Source organism: Thalia democratica, chromosome 3 (assembly GCF_965202585.1).
Source record: "Thalia democratica chromosome 3, ktThaDemo2.hap1.1, whole genome shotgun sequence".
In the NCBI taxonomy this organism is placed as follows: Eukaryota; Metazoa; Chordata; class Thaliacea; order Salpida; family Salpidae; genus Thalia; species Thalia democratica.
Genome location: NC_139167.1, coordinates 49,308,020 through 49,333,533, shown reverse-complemented (window position 1 = coordinate 49,333,533; position 25,514 = coordinate 49,308,020). Strand labels below are relative to the sequence as shown.

General features: G+C 25.6%; 1 protein-coding gene across 2 annotated transcripts; it reads right to left on the bottom strand.

Moving 5' to 3' along the window:
- Window positions 1–10,935: 10,935 nt before the first annotated feature.
- LOC145831228 (uncharacterized) lies at window positions 10,936–18,736 on the bottom strand. Of its 2 annotated transcripts, XM_082938375.1 has the most exons (14): window positions 18,692–18,736; window positions 16,545–17,628; window positions 15,661–15,708; window positions 15,154–15,232; window positions 14,920–15,014; window positions 14,754–14,853; window positions 14,005–14,288; window positions 13,727–13,897; window positions 13,455–13,583; window positions 13,328–13,365; window positions 13,161–13,263; window positions 12,810–12,960; window positions 11,982–12,688; window positions 10,936–11,256 (listed from the first exon to the last, which is right to left on the bottom strand). In XM_082938375.1, the coding sequence occupies exons 2-14, from the start codon at window positions 17,622–17,624 to the stop codon at window positions 11,230–11,232; spliced, it is 3,012 nt and encodes a 1,003-aa protein (XP_082794501.1). In that variant the 5' UTR covers window positions 17,625–17,628; window positions 18,692–18,736; the 3' UTR covers window positions 10,936–11,229. The 2 variants fall into 2 exon arrangements, with proteins under 2 accessions (XP_082794501.1, XP_082794502.1); XM_082938376.1 differs by lacking the exon at window positions 18,692–18,736 and having other exon boundaries at window positions 16,545–18,570.
- Window positions 18,737–25,514: the final 6,778 nt, after the last annotated feature.

Here is a 25,514-nt window from a genome sequence, read left to right as displayed (position 1 = left end):
TTTACTTTACAATTTTTTAACTATCGTTTGTAGGATTTTAAAGTAAGCAGTTATAACTATATTCAAGTTGGATCTATAGCAACTCACGCGACTATAATAACTTTAACATAAGCAAATTTTAAAAAGTAAACATTTACAATTTTAATATTCAGATACAAAAACCTTCATATTACGGTCTAAAAAGTACATTGTAAGTCTGTTGTAAATGTTGTATCATTGCTGACTAATGTATTAACGTTTTATAGTAGGTTAGTTTTAAGTTTCATTTTAATAACTTTTACAAATTGTGCAACTTGCATAGGCCTATTAAGATAATGGAATTCAAACAAATTCTAGGAGAAATTAAACACTTTTGTTATATTAAGTGAAAAAGCATGATTTTTAGGTATAACCTAGATATTAAAATATTTATGTCATATAACAAACCGCAAAAGTATGTTACGTCGATTGACCGTCTTGATTTTACGCCATTAATAAATTCCTACTTAGTCCTAGAGCAAAAAAGTCACTAACAATTAAACAGACATGTTTATTTGTATAACAACCCCGAAGTTAAACAAATCTTGACCAGGTAATCTTCTTTAAAACCTTCACTTAAATTTATATAATATACAAAATGTTTCAATTATGACTTAAGTTAGATATCTAGTTAACAAAAATTTCTTTAAAATTTACTTTAGTATGAGCAGTTGAAATAACGTAAGTAAAAACGAAATAAGTACTGAAAATAATAATAGTTAAACTAAGGATAACTAGGAGCAGAAGTTTATAAAAACTCCACCAAATTCTTTGTTTTTTTTAATCAACTATTTTTTCAGACGATTATTACACGCAACGTATTTACTTTTTATTCATTACAGTAAAGCCAGCTATTGAATCTATTCTCGGTATTTTTTTGCACCTCGAAATTTCTATAAATGTCATGAGTTTTTTTTTTAATTAGAAATTTAAATCTATATTAAAGTTTTATAAAACAAACAAGTTTTATTATTGTATTATTAGTTTTTAAGTTGTGTAAATTAATCAAATAACTTATACTTATATTTCATATTTAATTATCGCTAATTAATCTTATGTTTTGGTGTTTTTGGAAACCTGTGAAACAATAACTTTTAAAAGATATCAAGAAATTTTTTGAAGAAGTTTCTACTATTAATCGTGAGAAACTGTTTTTTCAATTTTAATTTTTGAAAACTTTTAAATTTTCTAGATAAATGTAGATTTATTTTGCTCTATATTCATCATATTTTGAAAGAAAAAAAAAGCAAAATAATAAGTTTTCGACACTTAAGTTTTATAGTTAAGTTTATTATAAAATATGTCTTATTTAATCTTTAAATATTATTTACCATTGGCTAAAAGAAAGAAAATTAAATTTAAGTTCGAGTAAATGACAGGTTCTAAATATTAAAAAACGTCTACCTCTACTTTTGAGTTATTAAACAGTATACACTTTCGTTTTAAAAATTTAGAATTTGTAATGATAATTTTAAATTAAACCACCATACTAATTACGATTACTAAATTTTATTAACTGTATTATTTCAAGTTTCATATACACTGATGTTGATATTCTTAAAAAGTTGTATTTCATATAAATGCGCCCTAAATTTGAATGCAACTTGCCAATCTGGTCTTCATACTTGAAAAATATATATTAACCATATAGAACCTCTTCAAAGAAAAAGTACGGAGTAGTCTTTAACGGCTGCAATACTCATTCTATTTCTTACATTGACGACTATCAAAACTTAATATTTACTCTTTAGAATTCAATAGATTGATACTTTACCTAATTCTTTTTAAAACTAATTAACTACAATTAGTTTGTAATCCGTTTTTGAACCTTATTAAAATAATTAATTACCTCAAAAGTAAATCCAAAAATTCATAATTATCTTTCAGTTTAAATGTGGAATTAGCTTTCAAACAAAGCTAATTTTTGCAAAATAAATTGAACAACTTTGATTTAAGTTAACTTGATTAAGATAAGATATTTTAAACTAGAAACTATCAGTAATTTATTAATTTTTTATACTTATAAACCATTGTTTTAATACGTAGAGTTTGAATAATTCTATAGTTTTATTTTATTATCAGCGCCTTTCCTCTATAAATACTAAACCGTTTTTTAATATTTTCGATAGATACTTATTTGACCTGTATTCTTAATGTGCTTTTGACTTTAAATTCTAAATTTAGTATTTAGTCAATGCACTTAAGTTTTTGTTTTTTTTACAATTGTCTGTACCTTAAATCCAATAATGTTTATTTTAATTGTATCTATTATGCTTTGGCAAAGCGACAATAATTGAAAAAAACAATGAAATACCAAACGGTTGCACAAATGTACAGAACCTAACTCTAAAAGTCAGGATGTGTATATCCGGTTTACGTTTGAAGGAAACTAAATTTTATTCATGAACTTTTGTAGTTTGTTTGAATTCTGACATTCTAATATGTTCTAAATGAATTTTATAAAGTAACCATGAACCTTATTTTAATATAGAAGTGCGTGATTCAGACTATTTTGCTGATTGCTGCACTCAATCATTGAAATAATTTACTAAATCGTCTCAATATGTGTTGCTGAAATTTTAAGAGAAAGTTTTTTGTTGAAAAGAAATCGGAAGTTAATTCTAAATTAAAAGATTGTGCAGCTATGTTTGGTTTTATTTGAACTCACTGATCTACGAAAGAATTAATGTTAAACTTGCTTATTATGGAGTTAAAACCAAATTTGTTAAAAACCTTCTCCTTCAAATAATAAATAAGTTAATAAGTATTATACTAAAGTGTTGATTTATTTTACTGTTAATCTATAAATATCAGATAAAACTGTAATTTTTGATTTTAAGGTATATAAATTTTCGTCTCTTTGTTAAGTGTCATTTAGTTTAAAGGGCCCAGATTTTGATGCCTGGGTCTAGCGTAGGATAACAAACATTTCAATAGCAATAAATATTAAAAATTAAATTATAATAATAGCTATATGAGCCAAAAGTTTTATTTTAAACAAAACAAACTAAATTTCTTTAAAAAAACTACTTTGTTGAGATTAATTTGTTTTTAAAACAAACCCTTATCTTGAAACAATAATAAACAAACATATTAATACACATCAGGTTAATAATTGTCGGGTTAGATCGGTTAGAAACGATCGGGTTAGAAGTGATCGGGTTAGAAATGATCGGGTTAGAAGTAATCGAGTTAGAAGAGATCGGGTTAAAAATGATCGGGTTAGAAATGATTGGGTTAGAAGTGATTGAGTTAGAAGTGATCGGGTTAGAAGTGATCGGGTTAGAAGTAATCGAGTTAGAAGTGATTGGGTTAGAAATGATTGGGTTAGAAGTGATCGAGTTAGAAGTGACCGGGTTAGAAATCATCGGGTTAGAAGTGATAGGGTTAGAAATGATCGGGTTAGAAATGATAGCGAGTTAGAAATGATAGTAAACCTACCATTATATAGTCTCTAAATTTCCCATTAAGTTTAAAAACTTGCACAAATTGTTCCACAACTTGCAAAGACCTGTTTAGATAATGTAATTAAAACAAACAATAAGTCTATTTAAATCTACTTAATCTTTTTAAAAATTTTTACATAGTTTATTGACAAAAGCAAAAAAAAAAATTTGCTCAAAATTTTTTTGGTTCAATGACCTGGATAGCAAAAAGACCTTTCGGTCATCGAGTTGCATACCTAAACTTAATCAAAATTATAATAAGCTAAAAATGCAAAAAAAAAATTAAAAAATTAAACTCTAAAACGAAAAGCTCTATAAAAAATGACACTATTAAACTTTACAAAATTAAATATTTTTCTAAAAAAAAAAATAAATGAATTTCCAAAAAAATTAAAGAATTTTTAAACACACATATATCTAACATTATATACACATTAAATATATATCTAACTTTACGTTAAAAGGTTAAGTTTTTTTTTCTGAAGTTTTAATTTAAAATTCATCCAGAACTTTGCAAATAAATTACCCTTTTATATGATTTAAAAATATATATTTATTTTTTAAGTTTTTTTTTATGTGTGTTTTATAATTTCGACTCTACTACCAACTTAATTTAACTTATCAAAAAATAAGTAACAAAAAAATAAGGCTATAACATTGAAAAAAATAAAAATAAAGTAAAGCTGCAATATTCAAAAAAAAGTTAAATAAAGCTGTATCCATAAAAAAAAATTGCTAAAGTAAATAAAATTTAAGTTGAAAAGTAAAGAAGTGATTTTTACAATAACTGAACTTTTATAAATGAAAATATGAAGATACGTATTACGTAAAAAAAAACAATAATAATTTTAACAACAATGATATTAACAACAACAAATTTCTGTCCGTTAAATCAATCAAAAAAAAAAAAGCTCAGTTCTCTTTTTTGAACTTTTGTCTAAGTCTTAACTGTAATAATAGAAAGAAAACAACATTTGCAAACATAAAAAAGAAGAATTTTTCTTTGCTTTGCTCAAAAAGAGATTTTTTCACATAAATTTGCTTGAAACAGTTATCTCAGCTTGCTTTTTTAATACTTTATTTTCTGCTAAAATATAAACATCTATAACTATTCTTTTTACATTTGCATGCAATAAAAGTAAAAAGATTATAATAATAAAATATATTAAAAAAAAAAGTTTGTAAGCAGAAAAAAAAAAGTTTGTTAGTATTCTGAACTGAATTCAAAAAAGTAATCTTAAAGAATAATCTTAAAAATAACTGGACAGAAAATGCTAAAATCCCGACTAAACCAATGTTAATGTAACCAAACAAATCTACTTCCCGACAAAAATAAAAAAAAATATATATACAAAAATTTGGATATTAAATGAGTTATTAAATAGTAATTTTAAACGACAATCTTATAAATAATTAAATAGAAAAAATATTTTAATTACGACTTGTAATAGTATTTAATTTGATAAATTTAGTTTTTAACAGTTATAATTATTTTAAAAAGAGTTTTTATGATCTTTGCTTGTAATTGTAATTATTTTTACTATAAGTATTTTTTTTATTTTTTATGTATTTAAAGTGATTTTTTCGTTGTTATTTTGTTTGTGCTAACGTTTTTAAATTTTTTAAATAAAGTAAATAAACAGTAGTATATATCATAATAAGCTTTAATTTAGTTGTACTTTAGACAATTAAAATGAATCAAATGATAATACTTTTCATTTGTTATGTTAACTTAACTGAAAATTTAAAAAAAAAAATGTCTAGACGAGATTAGATCATCCTCGTACTTGTTGTATTTATAAACAAGTTTGTTTAAGTGTCATTTTTGTTCTGGGTCTAGATCAGGGGTCGGCAGGCAGTTGGTGCTCGCGGGCCAAATTTAAAGTATCCTAAGTCTTCGCGGGCCGCAGTTTTAGTTTTAGTGACATTTGAATGACCTTTTGGTTTTAGTCACACTAGATAAAGTTTTACTTTTATTTTACTTTATTAATTTAAATTACTCTTAGCTACACATAGACTGCCTATTTAAACTATCAAAATTTATTAGAATAAAATTTACGTTGACTAATTTACTTAACAGTTAATAAACTTGTTACTAAATAATAAAGTTAAACAAGTTAATAAAACTTCTTAAGAACTTAATAAATTAAACTTTTAAAAACATTATTTTAGTTACAACCTAACTCTCTATAAAAACCGAGCTTGAAAAACATTTATTGGTCACTTTTATACATTTTTTACTTTATTAACCCTTTTTTCATATTTCTAAAAATATTTACTTTTTAGAACATTTTTTTCGTTTTAAAAAGTACACATTTAAAAAATCAGTAATAAGTTAACTAAATAAAATTAATATTTATTTCTATTGTAAAAAGCTAAAACAAATTCTTTAACTTAATTAATTGTCGAATACTTTGATAAAATACCTTATTAGTAATTAGTTAGTCTTTTACATGGTTGCAATTTTAAAGCAAAACTGTCTGAGTTATACCAAAACAGCCTAAATTTATTAAAAGTGTAAAGCTAAAAACTTGCTGTTAATCAACCTTAAATACCTAATTAAAATATCATCATTATGAAAAAATACACAATATGTAAAAAGACAAAAAAAACTACAATAAGTAAATTACACTACAGTCATAAAAATACTATTCTGATAATTCGAAGATTTTTTTGAAGTGTTTGAAATAAAAGTTCACACACACCTGAGTTTTTGGAAACTGTTTTAAACAGGTTTAAACTAGTCTGAGATTTTTAAATTTTTAAACTAGACTCGTTTGTTTGGCAACACTGTATTATAAAAACATTCACAAAGTAAAGAAATAACGAAGTTTATTAACAGTAAGTTAAATATATAGCAAAAACAAAATAATTCACCTTGAGTGGACAATAAGATTTCTTAAAAATTATTAACAAAATGTATAAAAGTTTAATAAGTCATTAATAAAGTAGAATAACATTTTTTTAAGCATTATAGCAATTCTTTATCTGCAATAAAAATATTGCATTTAAAAAAGTAATTGTGAAATTTAAGACGAGCTATAAGAGTTAAGACGTTAGTCAGGAGTTATTGCGAGAGACAAAAAAATCGCTTAAGTTAGTTCCAACAAAGCACATGATTATCTTAAGTAGCTACAGACTGATCAGAAAAAAATTTTAAGGCAAGTTATAAAGTAGCAAAATTTATTATTAAAAACAAGGTACCGTTTAGAATTTTTATATTTTTTAAGAACTTATGTTGGTGGTAGTATTTTTTTTTGTTAATTTCTTCAATGACAACAATAACCGTATTTAGGAAAAGCTGATTTTAATCAATCTGTTAATATGATAGCACTGATACAACAAATATTGTTCATCTGAGAGATTTTATTAGAGGTGACTTTACTTTTATTTTACTAACTTTGACATTTTAGAAGAATTTTTTGGTTTAGTTCCAATGCAAAGCACAGCAATAGGTAAAAACATTTTAAAAGCAAAGGTGCAATGAGCTAATATAAAGTTTTTGAAAGTACATTGTTTTCTTCTATTTTCTGTAAAAAATTAAAATAAAGGTCAAAAAACTTTCTTAAATAATATATCAATATTAAAAAGATACTGTTAAGCTACTTTAAATGTGTTTTTTAATAAAAAAGAGTTTATATGGTAAACTTTTTGTGTCAAATCAAAATTTCATTACTTTAAATGTAAAAATTTTTTAAAATCCAGATTTTTTCAAAAAGTCTCAAATTTAAGCTTTTTTAAGATTTTTAAAGCATAATTTTCAAATTTTAAGCTTTTCCGGTATTCAAATTTTTGATAACACTAATTATTAACACTTATATGTGTAAAATAAAATAAATAGTACTTCGAATTATTAAATAAATCAGATAAAATTGATTTTATAAAAATAGTTGTCCTCAACAACTTGTAAATAAAATAATTTATTTACACATTAAAAGTTTAAATAAAACAAAACCAGCAAGGCCCGAGAAATTTTTGGTCATTTTATTACTACCTTATGTCAATAAGAACTTAAGAATTATAGAAAGAAATATCAACCAGTTGATAAGTAAAACTTATCACTCAGCAAAACCGAGAGTTATTTTTTTATCCAAACCAATAATTAATCCTGGGGGCAAAGATCCGATATCAAAATAAATAAATAAAAAGTATGGTAGTTTATCAGTTTAACTGCTTCTGTGAAGAAAGTTATGTCGGAATGACTTCAAGTCAATTCGGCAAAAGAATAAAGGAGCATATTCCAAAGATTATTGATGAATTTTTTTAAACGAGTAATAAGGAAAGTAAATCTATCAGAGTAGTAAATGCTACTAAAAGACCTGATATTGCAGAACACCTAGTTAATAACCTTGATTATGCAAATAGTTATAGCTTGAAAATATTTAAAAATAATAAAAACGGTTTTAACATTTTTGGTTTAATTAAAATTGAGGCTATATATATTTTGTTAAGAAAACCTAAATTGTTTAAACATAAAGAGTTTGATTATACTGTTGCTTTGTTTTCATAAATTATTTTGTAAGTTTTACGTATGTTTTATCTATTTACTTTTAGTTGCATTTTAATTAGAAGTACTTATATATTGTTAATTACCCTTTGCTTTATTATTATAACTTTTACGTTGATTAAATTTTCACTATATAACCTAGATTTGAAATATTTATTTTTATTGCTTAGTAAACAACTTATTAAATAAGCATGAAACATATATTGTTTTGAAATTTGAATGTTCTATATATTTTTTGAATTAATTTGAATTATATCAGCTGCAAGACTTCAAATTTTAACATATATCATAATTCAAACCAACACTGTGAATTAAACAAAACATACATCACAAGTTTAATTTGCCACTCTTTAAACCAAAAAAGCCAGCCTGAGTGACCAAAAACTAGCCTGATATTTTCGTAAACAAAAAGCAGTTCAAGCTAAAAACTGAAAAAATTACTAAATTGGCCAAAGATATGAAGTCTTTAAATAGTCTTAGTCTGAGTGTGTGGCAATGTTAAGTTGTTTGTTTGCTTGAATTTGAACTATTTTGATTAACAATGTTTAATTTATGATTTATAAATTTACTATTCCTACTTGTCTATATTAAATAGGTAGTTCCAAAAAACCAGCAATTGTGTATATTAGTATGCAGCGCATAAAATTTAACTCAATTTTCTAAAAAATATTGCTTAAAAAATGAAAATGTGTACCTAACAAAAAAATATTTTAACTTGTGTCATATACATTGTTTTAAATGTGGCTGTATACAGTTAGATATTACACGTAGAAAAAAGAATGTTAGAAAATTTTGCAGGAACTAAACTTAATCTAACTTAGGTATTAAATAAAAAGTGGTTTAAAATAAGAGTATCTTTTTAAATTTGTGTGCATAGGAACCAATTTAAAGTTCAAAGAGAACTTCTAAAAACTTAAAATTTGTCAAAACCAAATAAACCTTATTTCTTATTATTATGTTATTTTTGATTTTTTTGTGCACAGTCAAATATAACATTTAGTGTTAAAACATCTATTTAAGAAGCTGAAATATAAAAAAAAAGAATATCTTAACTGTAAAAAATTACATTTTAGTTAATTATTGTGCATTACTTTTGTATAAATTGGAAAACAGTTGCATTTAGTTTATTTACCAAATTACCGAAAAAAAATTAACTTAAAATATATTTTTGCTCAGCGGGCCACATTTACATGCTCGCGGGCCACATTCCATTCAAAAACAAAACGTGCTCGCGGGCCACAGTTGGCCCACGGGCCGCAGTTTACCGACCCCTGTTCTAAACGAACGTTGTACAGTACACTACCGCTTAAGTACGCAAATTGAACCCGACCAAAAAGTGCGTACTTAGCACGGGTAGTGCGTACTTTTTGACGATATAGTATAATATGAAATTTAGTTGTTTGTTTTCTTTCTTACAACTAGCCACTAAAAAATTTAGCCAAATAAACAAGTCATTTATTTCAAATAGCATTTAAAACAATTCTAATTTGCAAATTTTTTTAATAGATTTTAAAATGATTTATTTTTTCTTTAAAATGCTTCTACATAATACATACATTTAATATAGAAAGTCAATGTCAGTCCATGATTTAAAAAAAAAATAAGCTACATTTTGTTTTGTTAGAGGGAAAGTACCAAACTACTTTGTGTTTACCAAACATTTTTAAAACATCAATGTATGTACATTTAAGTTAAATTATGACTTAACTATTTTATATATGTAGGTTTTTTTAACTTTGTCATCTATATTTATTTATTTTATAGCATTACAGCTCAAATATCATTATTCTTTTTACTTTTCTGCAACCACAACATAAGTATTTAGTTTGTTAACATTTAATAACAGGACTGTCACAATCTCAGGCCACTTGGCCTACTCAGGATTATTCACCCTAGTTTAAAAGTTGTGAAAGTATCAGGCTAACTCAGCAGGTTGGCCATTCTACCTGGAAACATAAAATAATCTGGAAAAACTTGATGATTGAAAATTTAGGCAAAAAAACTGGAATTTCTTGAAGTTCTAGTATAATATCCTTTACTTTGTCTTTCTGGATAAGTGCGTACTTAAGGCGTGATGCGTACCAAAAAAAGTGCGTACTTAAGCGTTAGTATACTGTAATTCAAAATATTAGTTCTTAGTAATATAAATGGCAGAACTAATTAAGATTTAAGCTGTTAAAAACTGAATAAAATAAACATGAGCAAATCTCCAAAAGGAAAACGTTATAATAGATCACCCTTCTAATAATATTATTTACATAAATTAATTTTTTTCTGAAGTTAAGTAAAACGGGATTAAGATTTCAATATACCATAAACTTCTTTTAGTGTTAAGTAATTTTTTAATGGCAGGGCTGCCAAATGTTTTTGGAAAATTTTCTCCAGATTTAAATTTCTTCCAGGTTTTTTAAATAAGAAATTTTGGGGTCTATTTTTAGTTTAAAATTAAGTTTAAGGTAAAAACTGTGTTAAATAGTATAACAGCATTGAAAAGATATTTTAAAGCTTCTTTAATTGTGTTGTTTAATAAAAAAGCTTTGATAATAACACAAAATTCAACTAAACAATAGGTTATTTGTGTAAATCGAATATTTTTTTTCACATGCATAAATTGTTCAAAATTCTTAGTTTTTTGGTGATTTTTGTTCAAAATTCCAGGTTTTTTGGCAACCCTGAATGGTTGGTTTAGTTAGTAACTTGTTTAATAAATATATTTGAGGATGTAATTCATGACTAATTATCTCCTTAAGTATCAAGTTGAATAAATACATAAAATCTAATTAGAAGATATAGCTTATGAATTCTCTTGACGTTCTGTGAGTTATTATATAATTATTTATATGTTAACCATCTCCACCAAGTATATAGTAAAAATGTTGAATGATTCCTTATGTTAATATATTCTTTTATTTTATAACAACACTGTTTTAAAATTTAATACATACCACAACAACAGACTTTTTCTGAAATAATATTTATTTTTAAGTTTAATTAAACAACAAAGATAATATAACACAATTCAAGTTTTTGATAATTTAATTAAAGCAATTAAAAAAAGTTATAACTAGTTAAGAGTAACTTAATTTCAACTATTACATTCTAAGCAGTTCACTAATGTTTTCAAATAAAAACTTGTCTGTAATTAATACTTGGCATAGTAATGAAGTACAAACTATGCAACTTTCAAATTGACTAAAATAAAACCAGAATGTTGTATTTACAATGACATGTATTAATCTTACAAATTCCATTTTGTTTTCATTCTTCTGCTTTTCCTTCTTCCACCTAAATTGTTTTATGAAGTTAAGCCTTAACTTAAAAACTCCTTATCAATTGTTTTTATCTTTAGCAAAATTACTTTCTACATTTTAGCATTGCCTATAGAAAATTTTACAGCTTTATATTAACTTTGAAGAAAATAGTTTAACAAATTTGACTTCTTAACGCATAATTGCTGTTAAACATATTGTTTAGAAATGCTACAACCAAAATCATTTTACGAAGTTGATATTAAAATTAACCATTTTTAAATAGTAGTTGGCAAAGTGGAGCCCGTTAAGCAAAAATGTCTGGCTCATAACAGCTTGAATACATTTCGTTAAAAAAATACTTTTTGAATCATAAATAACATCAAAAATGTTTTTATTTTATTTAAAGACACCATAGCTTTTCGTCAACTGATCATTTGATTATAATTTTGATTATAAAAAGTTATTTAGTTTTTATATTATAGCTTCTTTTTAGCTAAAAAGCCTTGTCGAAAGTCAACTTTTTTCTTAACAAAGCTACACTTAGCCTGCAGTTTGCCTACCCATGGACTATACATTAACTATACCCTGTCAATTTCATTAAGAAAAAAACTTGACATTTTAATCAGTGTTAAACTTAGATATTGTATACAAATTGCTTAATTTATCAAGAAAATATTACTTAAGTTTAGCTAAAGGAACTATAAGCTTTTTTTTAAGTTATAAAAAACATTTTTTTTTAATCAATTTGTACTTACTAACCTCTTGAGATTTATTTTCGGTGTCAGAAAATTCGTCTTCACTTTGTTCTTTTTGATTTACTTCATTATTTTTGCCATTATCTTGAACAGCTTCTACATTTGCAACTGGTTCGACTTCATCTCCAGGCTTCATTTCAATCTCTATTCGTTCAGCTTCTTCATTCTTGTCTTCAGAACCATTTAGATTTTCACTTTCGTCGCATTTATTCTCTGCTTCTTCGAATTCGTCATTTTCGCAGTTTTCAGTTTCATTTCCTTCTTCAGTATTTGCTTTGAGTGCTGTATCTGCGTCCATTTCCGACAGCTTTTCAGGGTTATCAGCAATTGAATTATTTTCTATGCTATCAGCTACAGCATCTTTTGAATCAAGCTGCTTACTGATAGATTCGTTTGCATCGTTTGACAAATTCGCTAGATCTTCTTCAGCTTTTTCTTCTTCTTCAAGTTCTTCTTCAGCTCCTTCGGAGGCATCAGCATCTCCGTTTTCATTTTTTTCTGTTTTTTCGTCCATCATGACAAAGTCTTCATCATGAACCAACAAATCGTCAGTCATGTCGTAGAGGTCTTCAGCTGGAGCGGTGGCAACCAACGCAGAGTCCTCTTTTGCCTCGACATCTTCTTCTTTTTCTTCTTTGACTGTTTCCACCTCGTTTTCATTAGCTTCTTCAACATTAGTCTCCACAGCAGGCTCCTCTTCTTTAGTTTTGTCTGTAGGTCACATTCGACTTTTTTTTCAATTTACATTAATGTAGATAGTTATTACTTATAGAAATACTTAAATTAACAAAAAGGATAACTTAGTTATAAAAAAAATTTTTTTTTTAAGTACCTTTCTCATCAACTGTCTGTTCACTATTTTTCAATACATTTCTGAGATCTTTGGGATCGAGTTTTTTGGAAGAATTTGACCCTTTCACCTTATCATTGGTTTTAGGTGATTTTTTCTTACCCAGTCTATCTTTGATACTAAGAGACTTTCCCTGATTAATTTGAATTTATAATTAAGCTCAAATTTTGTTTATCATTTTTTTTATTGATATACGACATATTTTATCTAGAGATGTAATCTAGTTTCAACTATATAATATTATTATTGTATAACCTTTTTCAAAATGTTCATTAATAATAAAAACTATTTTTTAAATTAGTCAATCTTAAGTATTATGTTACTTTTACTAACTTCATTATCTTTTTTATGTGAAGGAGATTCACTTTCATTAGTTTTACGAGACTTTACACTTTTTTGGTTTTTAGAGGAGCTGCTACGGCTTCGTGAACGTTTTCTGAACAAATAACAAATTCAAACCTTATTTAAAAACATATTTTAAGCTAAGTATAAAAACTTACAGTCGAGATCCAGAAATTCGTCTACCAACGTCTGAACCCTGAAATTTTATTTATTTATCCATATTAGTGTATTCTGATTTCATTTTTTACTTTTACACAAAACATGTAGACTAAAATAAAAACTTACATCTTTTCTCCATTCTTTGTAATTGCTTTTGTCTACTAATATTTTGACACCTGAAATGAATGGGGGATTTTTCAAGTATGCTTCTAACATGTTAGCTGCGTGTTCTGGATTTTCAAGCTCAACGAATGCCTTTATAACAGTTATTAAGTTATTTACTAAAAGTTAAGTTTATTTTTAAGTCTTAAAAACCATAACTAAAATATTATAATTTTTAAGTACCTTTGGTTATTATAAAGATACAATAGAAAAAATATAGCTAAACTACTACTTACATGTGTCATTGGTCCATTAAACTTTGGCCTTATAATAACTACACGTGTTACTTTTCCAAACTTTTCCGAAATTTTAGTTAAATCATCTTCATTTATACTTTTTCTTGAGTTAACTAGTGGTTTGTACCGTAAGAACAACACTCTACCTTTGCTTTCTCGCATAACTTTTACCTACCATCATAATATTTTTTTCAATTTAATTGCGTTATTTTACGAGATCATATAAAAGTATCGTTAAGAAAATTTAAGTATCACAAAAGTATAGTTGTTCAACATACATCATGATTCAGCTTTTCAGTGAGAGACTTGTTGTTGGAACCCCTGCTGGATTTGTGATCGTAATCGTCACAAACCATGATGTTTGAGCTAGCTCTGTTATTGTAACTGCGACGCTGACCGCGACTACTTCTGCGCGGTGGTGAGTTGTCACGTCTGTTCTTAAAACTCCTGAATTCTTGTTGGCGCGATGATCTGCTGTCGTAGCGGTCAACAGCACGCCTTTCATCGATTCGCCCGCTGCTTTCCCTGTAACCACCGCGGTTACTGTTTCTTGATTGCATCCCTAAAGTTAAATCAGGTTATGATTTGTGCATTCGCAATACAAGTTATCGAAAAAAAGTTATGTATATCTTTATACTTACGATGTAAGTATTATAAATCAGACAGTGTATTGCACAATGTTAACTAATTTTCTAGTCACGGATTGTTTAATGATCAAATACAAAAGTACATGCGGTTGATTTGGTAATAAGTTTTAATCTAACAACAAAATTAAATTTAAAAATGTTCCAGTTCATAGAAACAGTTTAATTAGTTGAAACAAAAAATTGGTGGTATTAATCTAGTTTTTATTTCCTTTAGCATGTACTTTTTGAAGCTTTAAGATGTAGTTAGGTTAAGTTTAAATAGTTTTATACTTGAATAGTTTCAAGACCATATCAGAAAAGGAGTACAACAGGAAAAGTTAATATTCTAAATCTAACTAAAAAACAAAAGTGAACTAGTTTTAATTTAATTATAAATTTACTTAGAGATTCTGCTTCAGCAAGCATCTTGGTTGTTTTAATAGTCTCTTCTTGTAAAGCTTTCAAAGCTTGGATTTGAGCCAGAACTTTTGTGGTGTCACTCTGCAAAAACACATTAATAATATTCAGTTCTTAAAAAAATAGTATTTTATATCTTTAAAAAGTTACATTTATAATTCCACTCGGAGATTTGTTTATACCAGCAACTTGAGCAAGAAATGCAGCTGTTTCATTGTTAGAATTTCTTTGGGAAGGCGGAGCTCCTAAAAATTGCAAGATAATTTATTAATTAATTGGCGGAAAGAATATAATACTTAGTTTACATTTAAAATGTAATTAAATTGTTAACAATTACCATAGCATATTTCAAGTGTATTGTAAATTAACTAGTTTAAGAGTTACCTAAAATACTATTATCATTTAGTCTTCTAGTGTGATCCCTCCTCCTTGGTAGATCAATGTCATCATTGCGTTGATTTCTCTAAAGAATTATTTTTTATTACTTGAAACTTAAAATAAAAGTTTATTAATAAAAAATATACTTATGATAACTTATGTAATTAGTTTGCCAGCCAATGGTAATTTAATTTTAAATAATTTAATTTTCAGAACAACCTGTAAAAGTTTTTAAGATTTGCTAAGATATATGTCATATAAACATCTTAACTTTATATATAAAACTATCTTTTTTATGCTACTTTGTTTAAAAAAATTATATTATATATTGTTTTAATTCGAAGTTAATCAATGTCATCATTGATAAACAGTTTTTGAAACTTTTTTATAAAATAATAAAAAAGTTTTAAAAGCTTGTTGTATTTCATTGAAGTTCGATTTTAGCTAAATAAATATATGGCTTAAAATTCAAACATTTTTTTAATAATATTTAGTTTAGCATCAACAATTTACCACAACATTTCTTTCTACTCTTCTTGTAGAACCTTGTTGGTCTCTCCTCTATATAAAATTAATACTATATAAAAAGAGCTTAAGCTAGGAATAAGTATTAAAATTTAACTTTATAAAAAAATAATTCTATAAAGCTTTCTATGTATTTATAGCGATATTTTAAAGCTTAGAAATATATTTTGTTATGTTATATTTATTAACATTTTTATATACTTATAAGTTTATTCTCGAATTTACAAAATTTTGCAAGCCTTTAAAACTTGTGGTTAGCCATATACTCAGTGTCAGGGTTAATTTTTAGAGACATATTACAAAAACTTCAAAAACTAACATTTTACAAGTCTAAGAGGTTTAGTGCAGACTAGTTAAAAATAGGTTGGTTTAATTTTTCATATTACCTTAACTTAAAGCAAGATAGGCATAAAATCTCCATTTTCTTCATTTTATATATTTAAGAACCTTACAATTTAGCATAATTTTTAATATCCATCAAGACATAAGTAATAATAGATGATTTCACGTGTAAAAACTCAAAAATTATAAGACGTATTAGGTTTAAAAGATAATTAATTAATCATTATAATTGACAGTAAGACTTGTTAAATTCTTTTTATGTAATAGAATCATCTTCAAGACAAACTTGATATATGTAACAAGCCTCTTTCACTCAAGATCATGTATACTTTAAAACTTATTTTAGAGTAAATGTTGTTGCTATTTTTAAGAATATTGACACTTACATTAACTTTTAAGAGCTTTCATACTTTATAGTGAAAATAATATACAACAATTAAAACTTCCTTTGAACATTAAATAATAGATACTGATAAAACAGACTTAATTAAGATATGTGAAGTAAAGCAAGGTAAAATAATTATGATTACCTGACTTCTTCTCATGTTATCATCAGCATTAAACCTTGTTTGGTTGGAACGGTTATTGTTAGTTAGATTAAGATCCGAATTTCTGTAACTAGAGCGACCTCTAGAGTAATTATTATCAAATTCATCATAGTTATTATCAAAAGTGTTGCCATGTTGAGAAGATGCCATATTACTCCCCAAGGACTTGAAGTTAGACCTTCTCATTCCGCTTGACACAGAATGTTGAGAAAGCCTAGATTCATCATTAGAGTTAGAATACACACTGTTACCTAAATCATTTTTGAAATTGCTGGATCTAGGCAAAGCATTATCTGATCTAGATCTAGAGTTAAATTCTGGATAGTTAGATTTTCCTGAACTTCTTGATGTGTATCCATCATTTTGTTCATAATTCATACTACCACTTTGAAATTTTCTTTTTTGTAGACTATTGTATGTACTTTCAAGTTCCTTGTCAGACATACTAAGCATTTTCCTAACATCTTGTTGACCCAAACCATAAGTACTCATTAGATCTTCCTCATCTTTAGAAGTCTGTGAAGTGTAGTTATTACCATGGTCCTTATGTCTTGACACATCAGATTTAGTTTCGTTAAAATATGGATCATTGAACTTGCTCCTATTAGAATTATAATTGCCCCTGTTACCAGACATGCCAGATTTCTCATAGTTTCCATTGTACCCACCACTGCTAAAACTAGAATAAGCTTGTTGGCTTGTAGCAGTGCTATTAATGCCCAAAAAACTTTGCTGGCTGCTGCCACTATAACCTAGCTGATTATGTGAACCATAGCCAATTGAAGAACCATTACCAGACATATTTCCAGAATAGCTTTGTTGACCTTTTGAACTTGAGTACTGTTGGTTGTTTGCATTACTGTTTCTATTCGAATAATTACTTTTGTAAAAACTATTGTTATTAGATGGTCCAGACCCTAAAAGACTACCTTTGCCTTGATTGGTAAAGCTTGAACCTGACATACTACCACGAGGTCCTGCATTATTAGAACTCCTTGAATTGCCATAGTTATTTATTCTACCGCCTCTCATTGAAGATGGGTTGTACTGATGATCATTCATTATACTAAAAAAGATTACCTTTGATAAAGATTAACACCAAAACATTGTGTGCACACTACTATCAGAAACTATTTATCAAACTTTTATTAAGTAAAATAGGGCAAACGTCACATATATGTTAATCTTTTAAACAATCTTTTTAAGTTAAGTAAATAAAATTCTATATTATTTGAGGTTTTTTTTATGTTTATAAAATCACTAGAAATGGTTTCCTTGACCTTTGCAATATATAGTAAAATTTCAGTCTAGAAAATAACAAAAAGTACTTGGTTTTTAATTAATTTATTTCAAATATTTTTTTATCAAAAGCAATAACCTTTTTTTTTACTTTTTTTTTTAGAACTTGACCTAAACATACAATGTGCATCATATAATTCAGTTTAAATGGCAGTGTAAAAAAATAAAACAATATAACCATAAAATTTTAAAATTCAGGTAAAATAATAGAAGAATTTTAAAGCATTGATCACACACACACTTGAAGATTTCCTACTAAACAATGCTTAAAAGACATTAAACAGATTTTACCTTGTGATATATAAGAAATATATTGAGGTCAAGGTAATGCAATGTTTACAACAGAAGATGATTTATTTTAATATACGAATAAAAAACCCTTGTAAACAAAAAAACAATTCTCTATCACCTTGTCATTATACTTATCCTAAAAGATTTGTAAGTAAATAGAACTTCTTGCAGTTTAAACTACATATATATCCAATACATGTTATCTTTTTTGTATATTTTAACCCGCATTTAAGGAAAATAAATTTATTTAGAACTTTCATTCTTATAAAAGATATGCAGTCTTATCAATCATTTATAATTTTCTATCACATATTTGATTGTACCCAGGCATGAAAATTTTTGAAGAATAAATACAACACTAAAATAAAATTTAGCTCAAAAAAACTTTTTAAATTTATCAAACGTTGTCAAATGTACAACTTAACTAAGATTAAACACATCTTGTGTTGAAATAAAGTTTTGTATAGTAAAAAAATAAATAAAAAACTTTTATTTAATAACTAATAAAAATTACCTATTATACATTTTGAAGCACTTACCTGTATTATATGATCACTTCAGATTATTTATATGAAATAAATTCTGTTGAAAAATTAATTACAATTTTCAAAGTTGTTATAACTATTTCTTCATATTTACAAAAACCAATAAGATTTTACTAAGCTTTTTTTTATAAAAAATAACAATGTCAGGGTTGCCACTCTTTAAGTCAAAAAATATTCCCTGAGTTACCAGAAACTTCCCTGAGTAACCTTAAACTTCCCTGAGTTTCACTGAGTTTTTTTCAAATCTTTAAAAATGTAATAATTTATTAAAAAATTACAATGTCAATTGTAAGAATATTGAAGAACTAGCCGCAAGGCTAAAAAATTTCAAGATAAGCACTTAAAAATAAATAGACTTAATTTTTTTGAACAAAATATTGAAACTGGAGTAACTAAATCTCATTGTAAATCTAGAAAAAAAAATTCCTTGAGTTTTTTTTTAAATCTTAAAATTTCCCTGAAATTTTTAGAAAAAAGCAAAACTCTCCTGATTTTCCCTGAGATTTTCTATAACTTGGAAATTCCCTGATTTTCCCTGAATTCTTTAAGTTCCCTGAGTGTGTGGCAACCCTGCAATGTGCATAACTCTTGTTATTATTTTAGCAAGTATACCTCTATAAAATATGATAAAATTGTGAAAAAAGGTGGTTTACCCCCCTCCCTATGCCCTTAAGTACTTATATATTTTTTAATTGTGATACTTATTGGAATAAAATGAAAACTTCTTTCAAAAATTAAGAATAAGTATAGTTTGAATTCTTTATGATTAAGATTTTAACTTTTGTTATTTATACTCCTAACAAAAGTTACATAATTTTAATAAAATATTTTCTATTACCCATAGTTGTTTACAATTTCATTAGCTTAAGTTAGATTATTCAACTTTAATTAATTTCAAATTCTGTGATTTTCATAAAAAAAGGGCTGTTTTTCAGATTTAATATTAGACATCAGAGCAACAAACCATTTATTTTTTAAATTTTTATAATAGTTGTACAATTTTAATAATAATAATAACTTAAATAAATGCAAGCTTCAACTTTAATATATTGGTCAGAAACAAATAAATTTTAGAATTGCTAGTTTTTAAGTGAAGACCACAAGTTCTCCCACTCTTTGATACAAATAAATTGATTGCTACTACAAATTACTTGAATTTAATGTACATAATTAAAAAATATACAAGTTATGCTTTAATTCAAAGTTTAGAAAAAACTTAAATTTATACTAGCATTAAGTTTTCTTGATATTTGATATTGTAATAATTAGATATCCTATAAAACCTAATACAAGACATTCAATTCTAAATTTTAAAAAAGTTGAAACTTATACTTTTCTGACAACATTGAAACTTTGTATTTATAGAATTGTATTTGTAAAAGTTTTTTTTTTTGTTTTTTTGTTATACAATTTTTATTTTTAAATTTTTTTAAATTCTGTTCTGACAGAATTTTTTAAATACTGCAAGGAACATTTCCTGAAAATTTGAGGTAGTTATCTCAAAAAACGTAGGAGATAGATTTTTAGTTATTTCTAGTTAATAGCCGTTTTAGTTTGCACCTCCCATAAGGAACCTATTGTTGCCTCCAACTTTGACCGGCTATATTTCAAAAATTATTTTGAATTTTTCAAATCTGTAAAAAGCATCTTGTAGCTTAGTAAAAACTATATAAAATAAGATCAAAAACCAAAAAAGGGTGTTTAACCCCCCTCCCCCCCCCCCCCTATGCCCTTAACTAACTTAACTTTTTAGTAAAAAATTTTTGATGATGACAAAAGAAATTATTTATATGATAGATGTGTAAAATCAAAACTTTACTACTGAACATGTGAATTTTTTTTTAATTTCAGGTTTTTTTAGTGATTTTTGTTCAAAATTCCAGGTTTTCTAGGTTTTTTTCAAAACTTCTCAAATTCCAGGTTTTTTTTTGCCTGAATTGTCAAATTCCAGTTTTTTCAAAGTTTTTCCAGGTAAAGTGGTAACCCTGATTAAATCAAATTCCTTTACCTTAGCACCTTTTTTTATTGTGGTTTAACTGCAATGCACAGTCAAAAAATTTTACTTGAAAATAATTGGGGAAATAACTACAAGAAAGTACTACAAAAATATAATTATTGAAAAATGTTTAGTGTTAAGTTGGTATTTTTTTATAATAAAATAATAACTCTAAAATGATAATTGGTTTATAAATTGTAGATGCCTAACTTTAAATGGAATAGTATGTTTTTTCTCTTAAAGTTTTGCACCTTCCAAATTAATCAGGGTGGCCAAATGTTTTTTAGAAATTTCTTCCAGGTTTTCAAAAGTTTTGAATTTTGGGTCTATTTTTAGTTTAAACAGAAGTTGTAGGTAAAAATGTTGAAAATAGTATAACACCATTAAAAAGTTTTGTGAAGCTACTTAAAATGTGTTTAAAAAAGAAATTGAGGGAAACATTAAATATATATTTAGGTGATAGATTTGTGTCAAACAAAAATTTCACTACTTAGCAGTAAAAATTTTTAGGTTTTTAGTTTTTTAGTAATTTTTGTTCAAAATTCTAGGCTTTCTCTGCCTAAATTGTCAAGTTCCAGGTTTTATCAGGATACCAGGCTTTTTTGCAGCCCTTACTAATTCTATTCCTTCATACAAAATTTAAATATTGATTTCTATAATACAAAATAATATAATAATATAATATTTTAAATTTTGACAAGCTGTAAAAAACTTTGGTAGCTAGAATAAAAATCAAGTACAAAAAATAAAAACATTAAGGACTACTGTTATCTAATCTAAAACAAACTAAAAATAAACTTTAATATGTGCAATATAAATTTGTTTTAAATAATATTGAATAATCAAATTCATTGGAAATTATGAGAAGTAGTGCGCTAGCACCATCAAAGATAAATTTCTACATTCATCAAAGAAAAAATAGATTACAATCCACTAAAAATTTTGTTTCAGAATTTTATTAAACTGATAATTTCAATGACCCTCCAACAATTGAAAATTTCAAGAAAATAAGACTGATTTGAGACTACTTAACTAAAAAATGATCTCCTAACTTTTTGTTAACCAGAAACAAGTTTTGTAAGGTTGCAGCCATAAATGGTACTCAAGAACCAAAATGTTCAAAGTTTAACGTTATATAAAACATAAATGCTAAAAGAGACTTAAATTCCGGCAATTTATGGTAATTAGCAGCATATACTAAAACAAAAGTCGCTAAACAGACAGTCAGATTGTTTTGTGTAGAATTTTTTTTTAATTTTAAACATTCCTTTTTAAAGAGGAAGCTATCAAATAGTTTTTTTTAGTAGTATTTCCCAAAGTTTTAATTTATAAACTTTATTTGTTACTTATTTAATGATCTTTTTTAACTTACCATTTAAAGTTTTTGTATAAACCCTTTTTTATTACACTCATTACATGCTTGAATAAAACTTGTAAAATATATATAACAATTGAATAAATACTAAAATGCATTTTGTCCTTATAGTCTCTAGCTAGACTTTTCGTAGTTTTATATTCAATACGTTATTTTTTGTTTAGAAATTAACGGTGAGCGTGCAACCATTTTTAAAGGAAAAATGGGTGTTACTTTTCACAGTGAAGTTTTCATTAACGCTTTTGTGTTCTATTAGTAAATTAATTCAATACATTCTTTTTAAAGTCCAAATTTGCCTATATGAGATATAAACTATTAAAGAATAAAATTTATTTTAAAAAGTGTAAACATTTCTAAAAAAACAAATACCTTTTTTTTTAATTTTAGATAATTAAACTTCTTCTAAACGACTTAATTTATTATCTTACTTTATTTTCTTAAATTAGATTAAACATACTTATAAAAAAATAAACTATATTAATGTGTAATTTAATTTATGAGCAAAAATGTTCAAATATTAGCATTAAATTACTCGCATGTGGTTAAAACTTTTTCTTCTTTTTTTTAATTTAACAACAATAAATAAAGGTTTTTTAAACTATATAACAAAACTCTAAGTTGTAAGTGAAACGATTGTAAAAATTTAAATTTCAAAATAGTGCTATTGAGCAGGGTTATAATATAAAAAAAATGGTTTCAAAATATGAAAAAAAAAACGTTTTTTTGTTGTTTTAATAAAAAAAATATTAGGAAAATAGGAAAACAATTGTACAGCGATTTTCTCATAGATTTCTGGCAACTAGGCATATGAGGTTAACAACAGAGTTCTTAACAAAAACTTTTATAGTTAACACTTTACTTAAAATATGCTTTGTAGTATAGGACTTTTTATAGAAATATTATCATTATAATTTTTTTTTTTTTTTTTAATATAAAACTAATTTTTTAAACAACATTAGTTATTCTTGTCTTAAAATTTGATAGTATACGTATTTTGAAAACCTTAATCTTTTTAATAAATGTAATACTTAATGATAAAAGTTTTTAAAGTTTAAATAGTTTTTACATTTTTTGAATTTTTTAAAATGTTAAACATAAGTTTTTTTCAACTTTAAGTATTTTTTTTATAATAGTTTATTTATATTTTTTCAAAAATTAAATAATTTTTTTAGCCGTTTTTATATAACTTTTTAAATATGTTTAAATTTATTAACTTGTAAGTTTTAATGTTATCTCAAGATTATGTTTTATTTATTAAGTACCAAAATAAATAACTATAGTTAGTTTTATATTTATTGTTTATAGTTTTAGTATTTTTTTTTATCTTGATGTAGTTTGTTTTAAAAAGGGATTTAATTTGTGGATTAAATACGATACGTATATTTATCTAAAGTATTTAACTTCATAGCTGAGATAGTTTTTTTTAAGTAAAGTTTATATTTATATCCTTTGCTAACACCATTAATTAATATTATAACTAATTAGAACGCTCTATCATCATGTTTCCATGTTTCTGTTCTCTAAAAACACATTATGATGCTCTGATATCGCGTTAAGTTTCTTTGATATCACATTGTGTTGGTCAGATACATCTTATATTTTATAAACAATCAAACCGTTTTTGCATAACTACTTCATAAAGAGTTGTTATATCAAAAAGCATCATCTAATCTATTTTATCTTAAATCAGGAGTCGGCAGGCAGTTGGTGCTCGCGGACCAAATTTCAAGTTTCAAACATCTTAGCGGGCCGCAGTTTTAGTTTTAGTGATATTTAAATAATCTTATGGTTTTAGTTTTAGTAACAGTTTTAGGTTACTTTTATTCAGTTTGTTATTTTAATTAGCTTTTAGCTACACATACCTATTTAAACTATAAACATTTATTGGAATCAAATTTACATTGACTAATACAATTAAGTCTTATCAAACTATGTACTATCTTAAACTGTTAATAAGTTTAACTTAATATTTTTGTTATTTTACTAACAACCTTGTTCTCTATAAAAAGCAAGCTTGAATTACTTTACATATCATTTTTATACTTTTTTTTTCGTTACCAACCGCTTTTCATATTTAAAAAAATAATAACTGTTAAATAAAATATTAATTTTTTTTACGTTTTTAACAGTCTGTAGTCTGTACTCTTTAAAAATTTCAATAATCAGTTTACTAAAAAAATTAATACTTATTTGTATTGTAAAATATTGTAAAAGTCTAAAACAATTTTTTGATACAATTAATGCTCGAATAGCTTATTAGTAATTTATTAGTCTTTTACATGGTTGTCACTTTAAAAGCAAAAATGTCTGAGTTATATCAAACCAGTCTAAGTTTAATAAAAGTTGGAAAAAGCTAAAAACTTGCTGTTAATCAAGCTTATATATACCTGACATATACCTGACAAAATATGTAAGAAGCCTAGAAAAAAAATACAATAAATAAACTACACTAAAGTCAGAAAAAACTATTCTGAGAATTCGAAGATTTACTCAAATTACTTGAAATAAAAGTTTCACATACCTGAGTTTTTAAAAACATCTTAAACAGGTTTAACCTAGTCTGAGTTTTCAAATTTTTAAACTAGCCTGTTTGTTTGGCCACCCTGTTTAAAATAAAGTTCACAAAACAAAGAAATAACAAAGTTTATTGAGAGTGAGTTAAATATATACAGCAAAAAAAGTATTGCTTTAAGTCAGCTTGAATGGACAGTTAAGTTTCTTAAATATTTATAACGAAGATACAAAAATTTATTAAGCCATTAATGAAGTAGAAAAACTTAATTTTTTTCAGCATTATAGCAATTCTTTATCTGCAATAAAATTATTGTGTTTAAAAGTGGTAAATGTGAAATATAAGACGGACTATAAGAATTAAAAATCGCTAGTTAGGAATCATTGTAATAAACGAAAAAAATAATTGCTTAAGCCAGTTTTAACAAAGCAAATGATTATCTCCAGTAACTACAGACTGATCAGAAATAAAACTGTCAAGGCATTTATAAAGTAGCAAAAGTAGTTACTAAAATGGAGATACGGTTTAGAACAAATTTTTTTTTAAAGAATTTGTGTTGGCGGTAGTAAACGATTTTTGTTTATTTTTTCAATGTCAACAAGAAGTGGTGTTGAGGAAATGTCTGAATATTATAAAGCACTTATACAACAAATACTGAGATTTTTTTTAGGATGTTTTTAGTAACTTTAAGATTTGAAAATAGTTTATAGGTTTAGTTTCAATGCAAAGCAGATTAATAGGTAAATACATTTTAAAACCAGTGGTGCAACGCACCCTTATTATGGGTGCTGATCTTAAGTTTTTGTTACTGCAATTATTGGTAAATACACTATATTTTTGTTTTAAATGATTTTATTTTGAAACCAGGTCTTGGACTTATTTTTTTTATCAGTTAACTTCATTTAGTAATAACTAACGACAGTTTTTAAATATA

Bases quoted from the DNA above. Each gene is read 5' to 3' on its own strand.
- LOC145831228 (XM_082938375.1), bottom strand. From the start codon at position 17,624: ATGAATGATCATCAGTACAACCCATCTTCAATGAGAGGCGGTAGAATA. The intron at 12,689-12,809 runs GTACTTAAAAAA...TGTGACCTACAG, and splicing joins ACAGACAGTTGATGAGAAAG to ACAAAACTAAAGAAGAGGAG. The intron at 11,257-11,981 runs GTTAGTAAGTAC...AAAACAATTTAG, and splicing joins CCGAAAATAAATCTCAAGAG to GTGGAAGAAGGAAAAGCAGA.